The sequence below is a fragment of the Euprymna scolopes genome, chromosome 28, assembly GCF_053919585.1.
Source record: "Euprymna scolopes isolate OS-2025 chromosome 28, ASM5391958v1, whole genome shotgun sequence".
Taxonomy (NCBI): Eukaryota; Metazoa; Mollusca; class Cephalopoda; order Sepiida; family Sepiolidae; genus Euprymna; species Euprymna scolopes.
This window is the reverse complement of record NC_136509.1, coordinates 50080885-50102887: the sequence shown is the minus strand read 5'-3', so window position 1 is coordinate 50102887 and position 22003 is coordinate 50080885. Positions and strand designations below refer to the sequence as shown.

Here is a 22003-nt window from a genome sequence, read left to right as displayed (position 1 = left end):
CAGGAGAGTGAGAGAGAACGATGGTAAATTATTTGGACCAGCCATAAATATAAAAGCTTGATTTCCTGAAAGAAATACTTTTAGGATAGTATTTCTGTAAAATAACAGTTAATGGCTTGCCCTCTCCTTGAAGACTTCCTGTCAACTGCCACAAATCATTCTAATATTCATTTGTTTGTGAGTTGGGGATATTTCTAGCAATCTAAGGAGAGAGTAATTCGGGTGCTGAGCAAAATTGATAGAATGGTGTCCCAGTTAAATATCTATTGTTCTTTCTTTTATAGACAACTCGGTTTGTTTAATTTCGAAACTGAATGCTGGAGTAAAAAATGTTGGGGTTTTTTTTGTTTTTTGTTTTTTTCTTTTAACTACTAGCTGTACTGATTTGTATCGTGTTCAGATTTCTTTTGTAAGTATTTCTGTGTTCTAGAGTTACATTTTATTTTCAGTATGAAAATAAAAAGTGAATCCGATTTTGATTAAGTAAGAACAAATAAAAATCTAAATAAGAAAATTTGGAAAAAAAAAAGTTAGGAACGATAACTCTTACGAAAAGAATCTATATGATATTTATCTTAGTCTGTCTGTTCATTTTTTCTCGGAAACTACTAGACTGATCTGATTGAAATTGTGTTTGGGGCTTAATTATGATAAGATGCCACAAACTAAATATTATAATACCTGCTCAATACACAGGGATTAATATGAATTAATAGGGATTAGTCACCATAATACCACATTTATGCACACTTTTTCTCGAAAACTATTGGGCTGATCTGACTGAAATTTTGTAGGGACCTTTGTTATAATAACGTGCTGCAAACTAAGTATTAGGATATCCGTTTGATGCACAATTAGGGATTACTGGAGATTAATAAGGATTAGTATTTAATGCAAAAATGAGTATAAATTTAACAATATTCAACCATCAATTAGGTATAAAGCGCTTATTTTAAGTCATTGAACTATAACTTTCCCCCATTTTTAACGGACTAAAAAGTTTGGACAGAGTTAGTACCCTTAACTGATTTTTTTAAGGTGACTAAGGAAAGAAAAAAGGATAAATTACTAAAATATTTCTTAAAATATTTGCTCATTAATTTTCAAGAGTGGTAAGTTAAATTAATTTAAATTAAACTAACATTGCTTACACCAATTTATGCACTAATTTCGTCCCTAGTGATTCTGCAGGAATTAATATTACAGCATTTTTTCCATAACCAGTTTACGGTCATACTGAATATGATGGATGATATAAGATTTGTAAGAGTGTCTTCTGTAGATTTTTACTTTTAACTGAACACAAAATATTTTGCTCCGCTCTTCTGCACTAATTTGGTCCCTAGTGGCCTCAAGGGAATGAATATCAACACTCTTATTATCATAATCAGATCAGGTAACACTGAATCAGATGATGTAAACGTGTCTTGCGTTGTATCTGACTTCTAGTCACAGACATAATATTTTAAAACCTCATCCTGCCATACACTAACTTGATCCCTGGTGACCCCAAGGGAACAGTAGTTTTTACCATAACCAAATCGGGATGACACTAAATCTAATTATGTAAAGCCTGTAAGTGTACCCTGTGTAGTATCTGACTTTTACTCACACATAGAAATAATTATGACTTTTAGGTGTTTATACAGAATAAGGACTCTTCTATTGTTGGAATTTTCTGGACAGTTTACATAAAATGCTGAAAGATTCCAAAACACTGAAACAATAAAATCGCAGCGGCCAACATCTTTTAAGAAAACATTTATATGCTTTCATTGGTTTATTGTATAAAAAACTACATAGTTTTCTTCATTTGAACAAAAAATATTATTTTAAAAAATTATGTAAAAACTTAAAAAGAATTTTTTGTTTGCTATCACTTGTTTGTTAACCAAAAAAATAAATATTTATTCATGAAACTTACTTCATAATGAGTGTTTTTTTTATTTATTTATTTGAATTTTAATTTTCTTCGTTTCGTAAAAATTCTCCAATAATTATTCCTTGTATTTTCTTTGTAAAAACAAAAATAACATTGTTTTCATTTTCAATTAACTTTTCATTGAATTATCTTTGTAATAATAGAAATACTACATTTTTCATTGAGATAATTGGCCAGCGTTTGCACAAGGAAAAATTACGAAACTTTCGTTCAGCACTTTCCAGTGTTTGATGTAAACTGCCTTAAAAATTCTAACGATAGCAGGGTTCTTACTCTGCATAAGTACCGACTTTTCTTTATATTATAAACGATTTTTATATGCTTTTTATTTTATGTCAGTGTATGACTCTGAGAATTTTTTTTTTTTTTTTTTCAGAAAATATTGAATCCCGACCGTAGTCACCAAGCTAAGAAAAAAGAACGATCGAATAGCCAAACGAACGTAATCGGTTTGACAACCAATGGATTTCTTGCAGACGACAGACGACGGACAGCGAATATTAATATTAACTGCCATGAACCTGGTACAGGATATACGCCCCTCATATTAGCTGTCCTAAATCGTAAATATATTTTTGATTTTGTCCATTTATTTATTTTTGTTTTGTTTTCAGAATTAAAGAAAAAAGTCAACGCTTTGATAGTTTCATATATCTCTATTAGTATACTAAAGTTGAGTTGATTAACGCTTGTTTCCCCCAAAACATTTTCATTATATATTTTAATCACACAAAACGTATGCAAAAATACTCATCAGCTTTGGGATTTTTAAAAAAATATTGTTTTAATTGTTGACTATGTTGGTCATACTCTTCAACGTTTGGAAGTTAGAGTTGTATAGCACATCCTTGCATGTTTTCACAAGTCATGGGAGGGAAGTAAAAGGAAATATATTATCTTGGCGTTTACAGAACATGCACAACACTTGGAAGTTAGAATGGTACAGCACAGCGAATTTTGAAAGGACAGGTATTAACGAGCGCATCCTGGTGTTTAGAGAACACACACAACTCTCTCTCTCTCTCTCTCTCTCTCTCTCTCTCTCTCTCTCTCTCTCTCTCTCTCTCTCTCTCTCTCTCTCTCTCTCTTGAAATAGATCCGTTTTATATCAGACAGGACATATCCTTCCAGAAAGGGAAGGGGGGAGAGGAGTCATTTCCTGTCACCCGAAACACCCTAATTTTAAATTTAAGAAAGTATTGATAAGATCATAAACGTTATTTTTGTTCCCTAGCCCAGAGTGCTCCGTTTAGAGGGGGGGGGGGGTTAAATTATTCAAAATCCAGCATTATGTTTAACTTACTGTCAATGGTGGTTTAAAATAAACTAGAGACGTTTTCAAATATATCTTAAACGATGTCACTGTAAAATTTCCGCTTTTATATAATGAGTCACTATTTATCAAATCCAAAGGCCACTCGAGGATACGTGTAAATGATGATGATGATGATGATGATGATGATGATGATGATGATGATGATCTAATTGAAAAAAATGAATGGAATTAACAAAGTTAGATTACTTATAATGACGGTTTATGCCGAGTATTTGTTGACATTGGATTTGAAGATGACCATGCTGTAGTTTGCAGGGGAAACAGTCTCCATATATATAAAATTCTTGAAAACAAACTATTAATATATGCTTGGCAAAATCCTAAACTTTTGAACTCATTATGAATATGCTAAAAATATGGAATATATAAAAATTTAGAACTAATCCTATATTTTCTGAATTAATTATAAATAGATAAAGTCACAATTTATATATTTATATATATATATATACTAGTATGGGTACTCAGCGTTGCCTGGGTTGACATGAAGTTCCATTTAGAATACACCTGCTATACTAATCGTTTTCATTATGGGCAACGTGGATACCCCCACAACAATTCCAAAAATAAAAGAACGGATGAAAACATGTAAATATAATCGCCCCCAAAAAGAAGTATGTGATACCCTCTCCGCCAGATATTTCGGCAAAAGGGATACAAAGAGAAGAAACTATTCTCCGGGTATTAAGCACTGGAAAGAAAACTCCCCTCCCCCCCCCAAGAAATAATTAAAATTAAAATCATTACAACTTTTGTTCCCATAAAAATAGCAGCGAATGCCCGTTCGATCGCAAAAAAAAAAAAAAAATAGCTAAGTAGGCAAAACCCTAAAAAAATAAAGATCTACCAAAAATTAATTCCAAAAATAATTAAATGAAATTTTTCGTCATTTTATGTTTTTAATGCAATCCCCCCCCCCCTCGAAAAAAAATCGAATTTATCATATTTTGGGGTCCCTTTTTTTTTTATAAAATTGTTAGGTGAAAGTACAGAATGGTCTCATAAAAATTAATTAAATTTATCGTTATTTTATGTTTCAAATGTAATGACATGTCTCGTTGAACGTTTTGTGGCCAAAAAGTGGGTGCTCATTTTACGTTAAATTTATATAGAAAAGTGATCCCCACTCTAAAATGTTAATTTTCTTTTATTTCAAAATTTCTTCTCCTATATTATTTATAAAGGCTGTTTAAACGAATTAAGCCTGAAAAAAGTAGGTCTTAATTTTTTTTTTTAGAGGTTAAACACCGCTGGGCCATGTAAAAATTTACCTTTTTTTTTAATTAGAAATTTAAATTTGTAATCGATGAGATTAACGTGAAAAAAGAAAGAAAAGTGTAAATTGTGGAATTCAGAGGAGGGGGGGGGGCAGCAGATCTTTATTTTTTTAGGTGTTAAATGACGCTGAGTCGCACCGTAAAAATTTACCGATTTCTGTATAGCCGTTTAAAGAATAATAAAACAACCAAAATGTTCGGAAGTTTGTAAGAGGCAAATAACTCTAAAAAAAAAGTTTTTTAAAAAATCGATGTTGGAATAATAATTCCGAATAAATTAAATAAAATATGTTATCAATATAATTATTGTTTAAAATTTATTAAATAACAATTTTAAATAGAACACTTATAACAATTCTCTCGCTAGAAACATTAACTAAGATACCGCTATTTAATAAAATCGATTTTTCTTAATGTAATATACAAATGAGATGATCTCTTAATTGTACATAGTTAGTAAGAATCATACTATATATAGAAATAAATAAGAGAGTAAAGTAAGGGAGCTTTTGTATATATTAATCAATTTTTGAACAAACAAACAGACAGGAATACGAATTTAGTTAGGTTGTACATCTGAAAACAAGAATAGGCTTAAGGCTCCCAAAATTTATACTAGAATTGTCTACAAGAACTCGTGGCATGATGAATAATCTATTTGGTAAAATTCATTAGTAAACTACATTCTTCCGGATGTTCAAGTTTCAAACCTCAGTGCATGTGACACTCAAAATACAATTGTGAATTACTTAGGTCATGGTTGACATAACAAGGATTAAATAAAGGGTTCCATTCGAAACTCCATGCAGATTCCCAAGTTTGACAGAAAGATTCACGAGTTTAACGAGACAAACCTGAAGAAATTTGGAGGTTGCATCGACTAAAATGTTGTGAAAATAAAACTCAAGATGAGAACAGAAGTTCGAAGAATATGAATAATCCTATATTTTATTGCTTCTAGTTTGCTGGATATTCTACTAGTTAACGTACAGGGTTGAACGACAAAATAGTCGCCCTAAAGAAAGCAACACTACAGTTTTATTTTAAAACTTTTATTGAAAAAATCAATTCAGGTAACTTGATTATGTAGTAGAGCTGACATCTATTTAATGTAGCCGCCTTCAGCCTCAATCATCGCTTCAATACAGGTCCAGAATTGGGAGCATGCCTTTTCCACAAGTGCTGGCAGAAGCTTGGCGAATACTTGGCGATCAGGCTGACTTTGGGAGGTCATGTTGGTGATGTCTCTGACATATGACCAAACGAAATAGTCCAGCAGATTCAGGGCATACAAAAGGTACAAAGTCGTAGCACTCCTTCTGAAGCCAAGCCTGAGTCTCATTGGACTTGTGGCGCCAGCACTGAATTCTACTGTCATATCTAAGTCTACCAGCAACCACATCATTGCACCAGGGGATCACCACACTCTTCAGCACATCAGGTACACTTTGGTGTTGACTTTCAAGTCGACTTCAAAGATGTGAGGTGGCATGATGTGGCCCTCACTTGAAACTACACCAAAGACCATAACCTTGGACAGGAACTTTATTTTCATCACCTTGGGCACGTCCCTGATACTTGTGGCAATCCAGCAATGCTTTTGGAGGATGCTGACAATGGTCCTGTTGTCATAACTTAGATCGGTATAGAGCGTGAGTTGTACAGTGGCGCATCTCCGATCTCACTCATTGAACATTGTGTCACTTTCAGACATGATAAAAGGCTGCTATTACTCTTCGGATTTGTACACAGCTGGCCAATTAGTAGATGGTCTGCAAAAAAAAAAAAAAAAAAAAAAACCCCGGTTTTCATTAAACAGAAATGGAATCATGTCTTTTCTATGGCGACAATTGTATCGTTCCAACCTCTATAAATGAGCCAAAGGAAAGTAAAAAGACTCCCAGACAACGTCGGGTAAGTACATCAAGTATTATATCAATTGGAGCACTGACTATATTTATGGTATAAAGGAAATAGAGCATAGATATTTGTTTGAAGATAATTTGCAGACAAATGTCTGGCTTTTGTCAGACAAAAAATCAATTCAATTTCTCTGCTGGAAAATTGATAGCGAAGCTAAACTGTCTTAAACGGAAGCCATTTTGTATTTATTGTTGAAACCGAATGAATGAAATGAATAAAATTGGTTTCTTATACACATAAATCAATAATCCAAGGATCTGCATTGGTAATTATGGATTATCGGTTCGTGTCCAGAATCCCTCCTATATAAAAAAAAAATCAAGAAAAAAGAAACTGTATGATATAAGTACCCGTGACAAAAAGAAAATATCATATTCCAAAAATCACGTAAATTGATCAAGTAGTTTTATTTTTCAATAAGAAAACCATATTTTATGAATAAGAGAAGAGCAGCTGTCTTGTCTGCCATTTTGAAAACAATCTTAAAGAAACAAAAGGCGATAACTCAATAATTCAAATTTGCGAGATTTATGTTGTAATGTCAATGAATTGTCATAAATCGTTTTAAAACGATTTTCTTTATAAAAATAAAACTGCTTCACCAATTTACATAATTTTTAGAATATATTTTAGTTTTGTCAATAAACTGTCGTACATCATACAGATTTTTCTTTATTTTTGTTTTTTTAATATGGTGAAAATTCTGGACAAGAATCGAAATGTTTTCTGAAAAGATTCAGTTTTTTTTAAGGTTTTCGGGGATAAAGAAATGGAATGTTGGCTGGAGAAGAAATCAAAGATTTATCCCAACTTATTCTTCAAATATATATATGAAAAATGAAGAAAGCTAAACCTAAAATTGTTTATATGTTCAACGACGTTTCATCTTTATTGCTAAATACGTTCTCAAGAAGACTGATTCAAAGAAAAAATGTTTTTCTCCTAATAAGTAACCTTGAGAAAGTCTTGATTAATAAAGATGAAACGTCAATGAACATTGAAACAATGTTCAATTTCCCCTTTTTTGATTATATTGAATTATTAATTTCATAGACAGTATATATATATATATATATATATATATATATATATATATATATATATATATATATATATATATATATATATATATATATATATAAAATTATCTAACAATCAACTGGTATGGAAACCTGTGATTATAAGTTTTACAAGATATTACTGGCAGTAATATTCTATAAGTACTATCCTACCTAAATAAGAATTGCTCAATATACAAGATAGAGCAAATAAATCAAATTTTAGTCATTCAATGAATGTAAAAACTTATGACATGAAATGCTTGAATTTCAAATCAAAAGATTTTTATTATTCTAACTCCTTATCCTATAGGATTTCGATGTTTACCGTCTCTTCAAAAGAGAAAATATTAGCAAATAGTTATAATGGTTTAAATACTAAAACAACTTTTAATTGTGATTTTCCATGTCTCAATGACTTTAGCAACTAAGGTGTAAACCATTATAACTATTTTATATATATATATATATATATATATATATATATATATATATATATATATATATATATATATAAAATAGTTATAATGGTTTACACCTTAGTTGCTAAAGTCATTGAGACATATATATATATATATATATATAAATTATAAAACTCAAATGATTTTGTAACGATGTATGTAACCCACTTTCCAGTTTAGAACATCCGGTTGTGCATGCGCGCATAACCTGCGCACTGAAATATTAACGTTATTAGTTCGAAATTATTATTTAACATGGGAAGAGTGGGGGTTTAAAATAACTTAAACGTAATACAGAAATGAACGATGTAAAAAAAAATGCAGACAGTATTAACAATTGTTTATTTGGATAATTTAAACGCGAAAAAAAAAAGAACAATTGGGACACTGAAATATTAACGTTATTATTTCGAAATTATTATTTAACATGGGAAGAGTGGGGTTTAAAATAACTTAAACGTAATACAGAAATGAACTATGTAAAAAAAAACCCAGATATATCATAATTTGAATGTAACTATAATAAGTATTATGGTATCTGTTCAGTGCACATTTATCTATAAGTATGGCCAACCTCTTATAATTCAGTAACTGTAAAAAAAATTTTCAAAAATAATCAATTATAATAAACAGAACGACTCATAGAAATCTATCTATATTCTTTTTTCATTTTAATATACTTTCATAGAAATGTTTCTGTTATGTCAAGAAAAAACTATTTTCTTTACGTCACAAGTGTCACGCTCATACATGAATTCCATAGCTAATATAGCATACTGACTCAACAGGTCACGGGTAGTCTAGTATATATATATATATATATATATATATATATATATATATATATATATATATATATAATGCATAATATATATAATGCATAATATATATAATATATAATACATCATATATGATGCACAATATATATATAATGCATAATATATATATATAATATCTAATACGTAATATATATAATGCATAATATATATATATAATGCATAATATATATATAATGCAGAATATATATATAATGCATAATATATATATAATGTATAATATATATAATGCATAATATATATAATGCATCATATATATATATATATATATATATATGTAATGCATAATATATATAATACATATATATATAACACATATATATATATATACATAATACATAATTATATAATACATATATATAATGCATACATATATATATGTGTGTGTGTTTGTGTGTCTGTGTATATATTATATATATGTATTATATATATGTATGTATTATATATATGTATTATATATATGTAGTATATATATTATGTATTATGTATATATATATTATATATATGTATTATATATATATGTATTATATATATTATGTATTATTTATATGTATATGTGATGCATTATATATATTATGTATTATATATATATTATGTATTATATATTATATATATATTATCATTATTATTATTATATATTTGCATCAATTTGTTCTACATGCACACAGACTGTTTCACTGTATGCTTAGACAAGCAACTGCCGCAACTCACGATCGAGACTCGACCGTCTAGATGATAGTAGGTGCTTTTACCTTCTATAGCCATCTTTTTACTGATGAAATGAGTGAAAATCACGATGATAAACCCTGTTAAATGTTGGAAGCTTCATCTGTGTTACACAAAGAGCATTGAGTTTATATACCAGTGGATATTAATTCGATACTATTTCACTTACCAGTCAGCTCAATTCAAGAAGGAGAATATATTTTGCTCCACATATGTAATAATATTTCGGTTGTATATTTATTACATCTGTATATACACCTGTGCAACTGTATTGATATCATTTATGAGTTCAAAGTATACATAGATAGATGAACATAGACGAGTATGTATAGGTTTGTATGAATGCATAAATCTACAATAATCTTGTATTTAATTCCTTTTTATGCTTACAGTTGGCAGCCATATTTGCTCTTTCTAAACTCGTATTTGGCTGCGTGCCACTTAACAAAAACTGGAACACGCCAAACGATATTCTTCAAACATATGTAATATATATATTTTTTTTCTGTTTCCTATGTATTTATTTATCTGCTTCTTACCATTGATTTTGATCAAAGTCTTGTGTTGTTGATCAATACCGGCTGATTGGCGGTGAATAGCAGTGCCAACTTACCCTGACTTTGAACACCTCGGCCTCAGAATGACCATTGTAACTTTGCAACCTCTCTTTATGCTGAACAGCAAAGGAGAAAAGTGGGGCTCAAATATTTTGAATCGCATACAATTCAACCTGCTCGAAAATAATTCAAAACTCTGTGGCAACACTACAAAGGCCGGCAATTACCAAGATATTTCTGATTTTCTCTTTTCTGACCTTGAGCATGTGGTGCAATCGAGCAAAAAGTGTTAATTTCAATGCATCCCAAACCAAGCTTATATCTTTCCATCATCAATACTCTGATCTCCACCTAACCCCAATTGAAATGAATGAGGAAGCAATATGCTTTTACAATCTTCTAAGACTCTCTTTCAGTCCTGTTCTGAATTCTGTTGCCGGAAGTCCAGAAGGTATCTCACTCTTATCCACATCTGAGGAGGAGCTGGATAAAGCACACTTTTCTGCTTGGACAGGGTACAAAACCGACTTTTGTTGGACAATGTCTTTTTTTTTTCTCTTTCCCTTGCTATTTCTTTCTCATAGAAGAGACATTGCGAGCCTACCTCTGTTCATCATTATTTTCACGCAGGTGCTCGACTGAGTTTTGTTCTATGATCCTTCTTGTTAGGCATTCATGTCAAGTACCCGACTAGCAATAACCATTATCAGCTATTTTGCTTACTTTCTATCTATGCCTAAAACTAAATGAAAATTTCATGAGCAGAGCTTTATTTTCCCAGAACTGCTAATCTGTTGAACACAATACTGCAGAGCTGCTTCCCAGTTTTCAATCCAATGTAAACAGGTTTTTGATGAGCCATCCTCTAAAATAAATTCACTTCAATCATCAATGATGATAACAATGTTGTCTCACCTAATATCTGTTAACTCTTATCCTTGAGTAACCTCCAGGCCTTGATAATCAGTGATTCTATAGTATAAAAAAGAATTCTACCAAATCCAGTATGTGTGATTTCTTGGAGAAGTAAACATTTATTGTTGTCTATATCAATTTATAAATAATTTTTTATTTCTTTTTTAAATTAGATTTACTGCAGAAATCAATCGATACTTACGTTTACATTTTCATGAAGCAACATTCACCATAGGCGGGTTGAATTAGCTTCTTCCGAACGAGGAAGTTTCTAGGGAATATCAAATTCACAAGTGTCCCCAGTCGCATGTATATCCCAATCTGGAGAGATGACAATGTTAGGCTTTTGTAGTTCTTGTATGAAGGTGTTAACGTCCTCCTACATTCAACGCTTGGTATTTTGAAATAGTCACCCATCTGATACTGACCAAACTCAACGTTCCTTAACTTCGGTGATACTTATCTTAAATCAAAGGATACTGTAAGCAGTTACATGACTGAGATCTAGTTTCTTTTGTATTGATACACAATCTCTTGCATAATGATTTGTTGTGGTTTGGTTGGCTAAAACAGGCATATTAAAACTCATGTAGAAATACATTGGGTAATTCGAACACCTTTGTATGCATGCACACTTTCCTTGATGCTAAAATACAAACAGCTGCTGGACAGACGCTATGGAGATCTGACATTAAAAGCCTCTTCTCGGCCTTTGCAGGATGTGATGGACCTTTAAAATTCAACTCTCATTCTATGGCTAATACCGAATCAACTTGCCTTACATTTTGTGTTCCTGTGTCAATGAATCTGTTAAATAAATTTTATTATAGATTTTGGTTGGTTGGTTGGTTGGTTAGTTGTTTGGATTTATGGCATATCAACCCTTTTCAGGTTATTTAATGCCAAATTCATCCATTTTGTAAGAAGTTTTTATGCTTCAAACTATACAGGATTTCAATTTTTTCTATTTTTGACAAATAATTATTTCAAAGACACCAGCTATTTTTTTCCTTTCCCTTTGCAAAACTCAATTATGTTCTGCAAACCTTAAAATAAAAGCAATGATTCCCCTTACAAAAAAAACAAACACCATATATCAATATTTAAAGATATAAAAACAAACTTGAAACATAACATTTTTGCCAAAATTATCAGTTAAATCTATTATAAAACTTAAATCGTCTTGTTTGGACGTTGAAACCGCACATCCAATTTATAGTTTCCGGTTTGAAAAATTCTACACAGGCGTAAATAAATAAAAACAAAGCTACGGAAGCTTTTTTTTAATTAACAATTTTTTTCGTGTTTAAAATGTGCAAATAAAAACAGAAGTGTAAATCAATTCTGTTTTTTTACGAATTTTATTTGTATTGAAAAAATACAAATAAAATTCGTAAAAAACAGAATTGATTTACACTTCTGTTTTTACAATTTGCAAATTAGACTCGTTTTCAAACAAAAACAAAGCAAATATATTTACGATATAAAGTCTTTTATATATTGTCATTGATAGTTTAAAGTCGTTAAAGTTACTCAAATCCACTTGGCCAGTCGTTGAAACCGTGTTAATAAGAAATAACTATTTAACTATTAACACATAATAACATCTAACATTTTTTATTATTAATGGAACGTAACAAAAAAAGCGTACAATAAGTAACTGTTACCAAAGGCAATAAAAGTGACATCTCATAGAAAATGAAGAAATAAAAACTATTTAACCGGCAAATCTTATTTCTCACTGTAATTGTAATCAAACACAGTAGCAGTTAATTTTCTTGCATGTTTGATTTAGATTTTTACGATTTAAACTATTTTTAAGTCTTTTTATTGCATTAGATTCTGTAATTGGCAGTTTAAATACGTTAAAATTACTTGCAAATTACTTTGAAGATTACGCACACAATAGACGTTAAAAACGGGCAAACGTTACAGCCGTTGGCGTATAAGTGATTTATGCAATACTGGCTATTGTTGAGAGTCGCACTTCTTTGTTTAAAAAGTTATTCAGTGGAAGTGACGCCAGGCAAATTTTAAGGTACGGATGACCAACACTGTATATAATGTTGCTTTTTTTAAGCAAATATAAAAATAGATTTTGGTACATCTTTACTTGATTTACATCTTAACAGTTTCCTTTAAAATGACGACTTTTAAAAGTTTTCGGATATGCTGCAAACGAATATCGCATTTAAATTTGCTGCAAATAAGTAGTTTTCCGGATATTAAGCAATGTAATTCCTTATGCTAAAAGAGGTAGCCATTGTTGTACGTGCAAGCATGCATATTTTTGGCATAATTAATATACTCACTATTCCATTGTTAGCTATAACATATACTGACCCAACGGGGCACGCGTAGTTTAGTAATCAATAAAGGGTTGACATACAGACACACGAGAATTAGTCATATAATTTTATTAATAATACAATATTTTATTATTATTATTTAGGACGTTTTGAACTAAATCGTTATTACTTTGTAACTGCTCAATTTTGTTTTGAATTTTCATCCATTGTGTCTAGTAATTCTTTTCTGATCTTCATGCCAACCTCTCGGTGGGATTAATAGATATTGAATTTCTCTAGAAATTAATACGATGTATCTTTCATCTTGTTGTTGTTATTGTTCTTTTTGTTGCTCTTGTTCTTGTAGTTGCTGTTTGTTTCTCTTCTTCTTCTTCTTCTTCTTCTTCTTCTTCTTCTTCTTCATTATCCTGCTATCTTTATGCTGCTTCACGCTTATATATACTTATTTATTGATTTGCATACAGATTACAAATCGGGGATCAAATGTTTGAAAATAAATACTATGAATAAGGATATTGGCAATGAATCGTCGTGCTATCGAGATACGATGAATTCATTGGAAGGGGCCGGCTCAACTGAGCTATGGTGAATGCCATCACAAATTAAATAAATAAAAATAAGGATTCTTTGAGATGTTTCACAAGACTGCAGTTAAAGATAAAATATATAAGATATAAAATAAAATTAAAACATCTTCTCTATGATATAGAAGATGGTGGTATTTTATTTTGAACCTATTTTCCTTATTTTACTTCTTCCTTTCAAGCCAGCTCATTCAAATAAATGCAGACACAATCGACTCAACAAACTGGCAATCTCCAATCTTCAGCAGTGATCTATTTTTAATTTTATTTGTGAGATGGCGGAAATTTTCTGTTTCTATGTCTATCCTTGTAGCCATGTCACTAGTAAGAGTGCTGGAGGTAAACGTTTTGTCTGGGCTGACGTTATCCGCCTGATAGTCAGGGACCCGAACCTTGGATTAACCACTAAGGAGGCTGTCCTATCAGCAGGTGCAAAGTACTGGGGCTGCTGTATTGCCATTTGGTGAATGGATTCTGGACCATGCAGTAGCTTCTGGTGGGGCCTCTCGATGCCATACTAGTGGGTAATTGTTACGGCTTTACCTTATCATTAGCTACAAATAAAAAAAAAAAAAATTCTTCGTTTCTTTTTCTCTCTTAATTTCCCCTCTCTGTCCTGCTCTAAGTAAATCTGTCGACCTAGTCCACAAATTCCAAAATTTCATCATGACAAGTTTCAAGAAAAAATACACGATTAAACCTGGTTCCCCAACTTCCAACGTAGACCCCTACTACCATGTCTCCTTCTCCAACATCAGGGGTCTTCGTTCTAACCTTCCAGAGGTTGAAACCCAATTACAGGAGACTAAACCAGACCTTTTATTTTTAAGTGAAACTGGCATTGGACAGGCTATTTCCCTAGATGAGTTTGCAATTTCAGGATACTCTAACTTAACTTCTAAATCTGACCCCCAAGATCGCCATGGGCATGGAATATGTGCCTATATTAAAGATAGCTTTCCATGTGGGAGGGACATCTCCAGGGAAGATCCTAACTTACCCTATATGTGCTTCCGGGTTGCTTTAGCTCACACTACTGCATTTATATTTACTCTCTATCGCCCCCACAACAGTGGAGTTACTATCTTTCAAAGCATATCTGAGAAAATTGACCAAGTCCTTTCTACTTATCCTTCAGCTAACATTCACGTATGTGGAGACTTCAATGTTCACAACGTCGAATGGTTGACCCACTCAAACAAGACCGATGATGAGGGGAGGTTCTGTCATGATTTCTCCATTGCCTATGACCTTACTCAGATTGTTCAGGAACCTACCCGTGTGCCCGATAATGACGGCCAGTATGCGAGCCTACTAGACCTTTTTCTCACAACTTGCCCTGAACTATGTTCAGTTTCTGTTCTGTCGCCTCTTGGATCTTCCGACCACTCTGTTGTATCAATTAAGATAAAAATGAAATGTAATAAGTCCCCAGACGTACCTCTTCATCGTACAGTATATCGATACACTAAGGCTGACTGGGATAGCTTTCGTACATTTATATCTGATCTACCTCTGCATTCCATGTTTAAAAAGGATGTGTCCTCTATAGTATTAGACCTAACTGAATGGTTAATTGTAGGTATTGACCATTTCATACCCTCTAAAAAGTTTCAGAAAAAACCTAACAGCCAGCCATGGTTCTCTCCAGAATGTGCTGCTGCCATTGCGCACAGAAATCACTTTTTCCACTGCTTCAAACGTAATAGATGTATGGAAACTAAAGCCGTTTTCAGGACTGCCAGCAACCATTGTAAGAAAGTAATAAGGAACGCAAGAGTGTTGTATGCTCAATCTGTTAAGTCCAAAGTAGCTGAGCAGCGGCTTGGTTCCCACCAGTTTTGGCAAATAGCAAACAGAATCCTGAACAGAAGCGTGTGCTCCATCCCAACTATTATCAATGGACCTGAGGTAATCTCGTCAGCATCAGACAAAGCCAAACTCTTTGTCAAGAACTTTGCAGCTAATTCTACCCTTTGCGACCAAGACCGCCAACCCCCAATATTTCCTCCTGTATCAGAAAACACGCTATGTGATATACGTATATCTGTACGTGATGTTGCGAAGCTAATCAAAAACCTTGATTCGAGTAAAGCAACTGACCCTGATGGTATTCCAATTATAGTACTCAAAAAACTTCAACCTGAACTAGCGCCCATACTTACAAAACTGTTTAAACGTTGTCTTAAGGAGAATATTTTCCCATCTCCCTGGAAAATCTCATCAGTATGCCCTGTATTTAAGAATTCAGGTGATCGCTCATCCCCCTCTCAGTACAGGCCAATAAGTCTCCTGTGCGTCATGAGTAAGTTGCTAGAATCTGTGTTAAATACAGAAGTAATCAAACATCTCAACAAAAATAACCTTCTTAGTGACACTCAATATGGTTTCCGTTCTGCTAGATCTACAGCAGATATCCTTACAGTTATATCGCATAGGATTAGCAAATCTCTCGACGGTGGCAATCTTTCTAGGGCAATTGCTCTTGACATATCTAAAGCCTTTGATAGGGTATGGCATAAAGGTTTACTTCATAAGATCGCTAGCTATGGTATAGCTGGAAAAGTCTTCTCAATTATTAAATCATTTCTTTCTGATAGGTTCATAAGAGTAGTAGTTGAGGGGCAAAAATCAGAAGCTCACAGTATTAATGCCGGTGTCCCTCAGGGATCCATCCTGGGCCCAACTCTTTTCCTGATCTACATTAATGATCTTCCAAATCATATCCTTACATCATTTGTAGACATTTATGCTGACGACACTACCATTTATGGTACCACATCTAAGACAGTAAACGACCAAGTTCTCTCCAATTCTCTCTCCTCTGATCTTGAGCACGTAGTACAATGGGGAAAGGAGTGGCTGGTTACTTTTAATGCATCTAAAACCAAGCTTCTATCTTTACATCATCAACATTCTAATCCACATTTGTCATCAATTGAAATGAATGGCTCTCGTCTTCAGGAGGCCTCAAGTTTTGACAAGCTTCTGGGCTTGACCATTACTCCTGATCTTAAATGGAACACGTATATCAAATCTGTTGCCAAGGCCGCTGGAAAAATGGTGGGATCTTTCTATCGATCCAGTAGATATCTCACTGCTGATGCTATTCTCTACCTATATAAGAGCCAGGTACGTCCAAGGATGGAATACTGTTGCCACATCTGGGCAGGAGCTGCTAGAAAGGACTTGTCCTGCCTTGATAGAGTTCAAAATAGACTTCGTAGCCTCGTAGGAGATGTCCTTTTCTCCTCCTTGCAACCTTTATCTCACAGAAGAGATGTTGCGAGTTTGTCTCTGATGTATCGTTATTTTCATGGAAAGTGTTCAACTGAGCTTCAATCTTTGGTCCCCCCTCGCCAAACTTTCACAAGAAACACTCGTCTAGCTGTAAACACTATCAATAATTTCCCCCACTCTTTATCTGTGCCTAAACCTAAACGTAGATTCCATGAACAAAGCTTCTTTCTTAGAACTGCACGCCTGTGGAATTGTCTTCCGTTTTCCTGCTTTCCGGCTGACTACAATATGGTTGTGTTCAAGTCTAAAGTAAATAAGTTCTTGATGAGCCGTTCCATATAAGTTATTAAATTTACCAAATTTTCATTACTAATGATTACTATATTGACCAATTTCTACTGTACACTCTTTAACCCTTATCCTTGAGTGGCCTCTGGGCCTTGATAATGTGGTGATGCCTTTGTAAAAAAAAAAAATAAAAAATAAAAAAATAAGATTTTATAACAGAAACCGTTTGTCCACAATGTTATATGGAAATGAAACTTAGCATCTCAATATCAACCAAGAGAAGAAATTTGATGCGTTTGATTCCAAGTGTTTTAGAAAATTTCTAGGGATCAGATGGGGTGATAGAATTTCCAACCAAGAAGTCAGAGATCGCATTAACTAGCAGGTAGTATCATCGGTAATCTATAAACGACTTTTAGGCTGGCTTTGACATACCTGCAGATTGGCTCCAGAGAAAATTGCTAACCAAGTGCTTCAATGAAGCCTTGATGGAAAAATAAAAGGAAGACCAAAAATGAACCGAAACAAGTGAAGCATGAATGGTCCCCCGTGAGTGCACAATGAACGAAGCATAAACAAACGACTAAGTTCAGCATTTGCTCCCTCCCCCACCCATTTAGTTACAAAAGTCCCCAGAGGACGTCAAATCCTGGTGAAAATGAACAAACGGTGCAGTTTTAGGTCTTAACATATGTAAATTTGAGCTCTGCACCATGCAAAAAAAAAGAAGTGACTAAGTCCATCATTTGACTCCCACCCATTTAGCCTCAAACGTCCCCAAGGCCTTAACATGTTTAAATTTGAGTTCAGAACCATGCAAAACTGCTAAATAGACATACACAGAAAATTTTGGACAAATATCTCGAACGAGTGGTTCAGTGGGGGAAGACGTGGCTGGTTACCTTTTAATGCATCTAAAACCAAACTCCTATCTTTACATCATCAACGCTCTGATCCCCATCTGGCATCAATTGAAATGGATGGCTCTCGTCTAGGAGAAGCCCCGTGTTTTGACAAGCTTCAGGGCTTGACCTTCACTCCTGATCTGAAATGGAACACGTACATCAAGTCTGTTGCCAAGGTCGCTGGAAAGATGGTGGGATCCTTCTACCGCTCCAGAAGATATCTCTCTACTGATGCAATTCTCTATCTATATAAAAGCCAAGTAAAAGCCAAGGATGGAATACTGCTGCCATATCTGGGCAGGAGCTGCTAAAAACAGCCTATCCTGCCTTGACAGAGTACAAAATAGACTCTGTGGCTTAGTGAGGGGTGCCTTTTTCTCTTCCCTGCAACCTCTCTCCCACAGAAGAGACGTTGCAAGCCTATCTTTGTTTTATCGTTATTTCCATGGCAGGTGCTCGTCTGGACTCCAATCTCTGGTCCCCCCTTGCTAATCGTTTACGAAAAACACCCGTCTAGCTGAATCCACTGTCAAAAACTTTCCCCACTCTTTATCTATGCCTAAATCAAAACGTAGATTCCATGAACAAAGCTTCTTTCTTAGAACTGCACGCCTGTGGAACTCTGTTCCGTCTGTCTGCTTCCCTCCTGATTACAACTTGGATGTCTTCAAGTCCAATGTAAATAAATTCCTGATGAACCGCTCCCTTAAGTAGACACTTTAAATATCCACACTAACGTACTGTACTTACAATAACCCTTATCCCTGAGTGGCTTCCGGGCCTTGATAAGTGGTGACCACCGTGTAAAAAAAAAAAAAAAATATGGTAAAATAGTCCTAAAAATGGAGTGTTTTTATTAGCCTTAAAAGAGCTTCTGAAGCACACCCAAGAGTTATCGCAAAGTATAGACAAGCAAAATTATATAAAAATCAGTTAGTTACAACTTTTCAGAAAGTTTTATAAAAATCCAAAGCATCAATTTCTTTTTAATAAGCACAAATGTGTCAATTTTAGCCATTTTAACCTGAAAGGCACCCCTAACGGGGCAACCGAAGTTTTCCTGGAAAATCCGTTCTGTTAGTTTTTTACTCATATCATGTTTAACGTTTGTGCAAAATTTCCAAAAATTCCAAGATGTAGTTATTGAGAAAAGTGCGGACAGATAAACGGATGAACAGACAAGGGTGAATTTACAGGTCCACCATCCTTTTGTCGGGGGAGCAACCAGAAAATAGAGAAAGATCTTAAATCTAAGTAAATCATGGCTGACGAAACTAGAACAATCTACCTTAATGGATTAAATAAAGAATTTCGTTCGGAATTTTGTATTCGTTTCCGAGTTCGACATAAAATTTCCAAATTTAAAAAAAAAAGTTAAAGAATGTCGGAGGTTACATCGGGCGAAACGTTATGAGCATAACAACTAACATGAGTATAGTATTCCGAATGATCCAAATCGTTAATAAGGATTATGGCAATTCTTTATTCAAACAGAACGTAGCAGAAACGAGGTGAAAAGTAGGCTGCCTCCCATCACTGACACCAGCATCCGTCTCATCGAGCAAAGTGACGGTGGTTGATGGCAAAGAAAAAAAGGCCACAATTCATAATAACGAAAGTGGAGACCAACAAAAAAATTTTTAAATCTTTTTCTTTTTTTTTTTTTACATAGGAGTCACCACTTATCAAGGCCCAGAAGCCACTCGAGGATAAGGGTTAAAGAGTGTACAGTATCAAAATCATAGTAATCGTTAGTAGTGGAGATTCTGTAAAATTGTTAACTTAAGTGGAACGGCTCATCAAGAACTTGTTTGCATTGGACTTGAAGACGGCCATATTGTAGTCAGCTGGAAAGCAGGCAATCGGAAGACAGTTCCACAGGCGTGCAGTTCTTAGAAAGAAACTTTGTTCATGGAATCTATGTTTAGGTTTAAGCACAGATAAAGAGGAGGGGAAATTATTGATAGTGTTTTCAGCTAGACGAGTGTTTCTTGCGTACTCTGAAGAATGTTGTGTGTTGTTCAATGCAAAGTGATAGTATGAGCTGGATGTACTGAAGCAGCACTTACCCTATTAGGCTTCCTCCAAAGGAGAAAGTTTCATTGGAATATGAAATTCACAAGTGGTCCAGACGCATGTATATCCCCGTTAGGGGAGACGATCATGTTAGGTTTTTGCAGCTCTTGCATTGAGATATTGACGCCCTCCTACATACAGCACCTGGTATTCCTAAATGGTTATTCATCTGGTACTGACCAGGCTCAACGTTGCTTAACTTTGGTGACCAACGAGAACCGGTGAATCAACGAGATTAGATCGTATTATGAACTGGATGAATGTTTTTACAGACAACTTACCGCCGCTCATGCTAGACAATAAAGAAAATTCGGTTCAAAACTCAGTTCTTATGCTTCAGTGACAATATGTTTTGTTTGGGATGAAAAAATTAAAAAGTACAATAAAAAAAGATTCAATAACAATATTTGCATGTGTAAAACAGATGCTACACTTAGATCTTTAGCTAGGTTGCATTTAGATATAGATCAAAGGAATAGAGATTTAAAAAAAAAAAAAAACTTTTTGTCACGTTTATTTGCCCCGCCCAAATACATTAATAAATGATTCCATCCGACGGAAACAGAAAGGTTGATGACCCCTATTTGATAGACAGGAAATGAGGAACTCGTTTTCTCTGCAGAAAATCAGAATTCTTTTCTTGGTCTCTTTTGTGGAGAACTCGTTAAAATAGAAACGGAAAATGGTGCCGCCGTGCCATGTTTCCAGTCGGTAAATCAACCGAGCTGTGATTCAGATTATCCGGTTGCTCGTGGTAATTTTGGATGGAAAGTAACGGTGTCTTTCTTTTTTTTTTTTTTTTTTTTTTTTTTTTAGATAATCGACAAAACATGGAGATGTACTGCTAGGCTGAGACTAAAGCTGGGGCATATGTTTCTTTAATACGAAACTTTTAAATGTTGTAATATTCAGATTAGATTTCATTGGACTTCCTCAGGAAGTTTTTTAGTATTAAAACCACATTTCACTTCGCTGTATTTGTCTCTCTCTCTGTCTCTCTGTTTCTCTGTCTTTGTCTGTCTGTCTGTTTCTCTCTCTCTCTCTCTCTCCCCTCTCTCTCTTGTTCATTTTTGCAAGTTCTCTCAGTGACTGTCATTTTCTCTCTCTCTCTCTCTCTCTCTCTCTATATATATATATATATATATATATATATATATATATATATATATAGACATATATATATATATAGACATATATATATAGACATATATATATATAGACATATATATATAGACATATATATATATAGACATATATATATAGACATATATATATAGACATATATATATATAGACATATATATATATAGACATATATATATAGACATATATATATATATATATATATATAGACATATATATATATATATATATATAGACATATATATATAGACATATATATATATATATATATAGACATATATATATATATATATATATATAGACATATATATATATATATATATATAGACATATATATATATATATATATAGACATATATATATATATATATATATATATATATATATATATATAAGTAAAATTATGTAAACATCAATTAAGGATGTTA

The 22003-nt window shown here is 33.2% G+C and overlaps 1 protein-coding gene across 1 annotated transcript in view; it reads left to right on the top strand.

The window, feature by feature from the left end:
- LOC145249605 (uncharacterized) overlaps positions 1-22003 on the top strand; it is a 188793-nt gene that overhangs the window by 64432 nt on the left and 102358 nt on the right. Inside the window, exon 2 of the mRNA XM_080111315.1 lies at positions 2319-2505. Coding sequence (XP_079967441.1) covers positions 2319-2505 — 187 coding nt within the window. The remainder of the gene's footprint in view (positions 1-2318; positions 2506-22003) is intronic.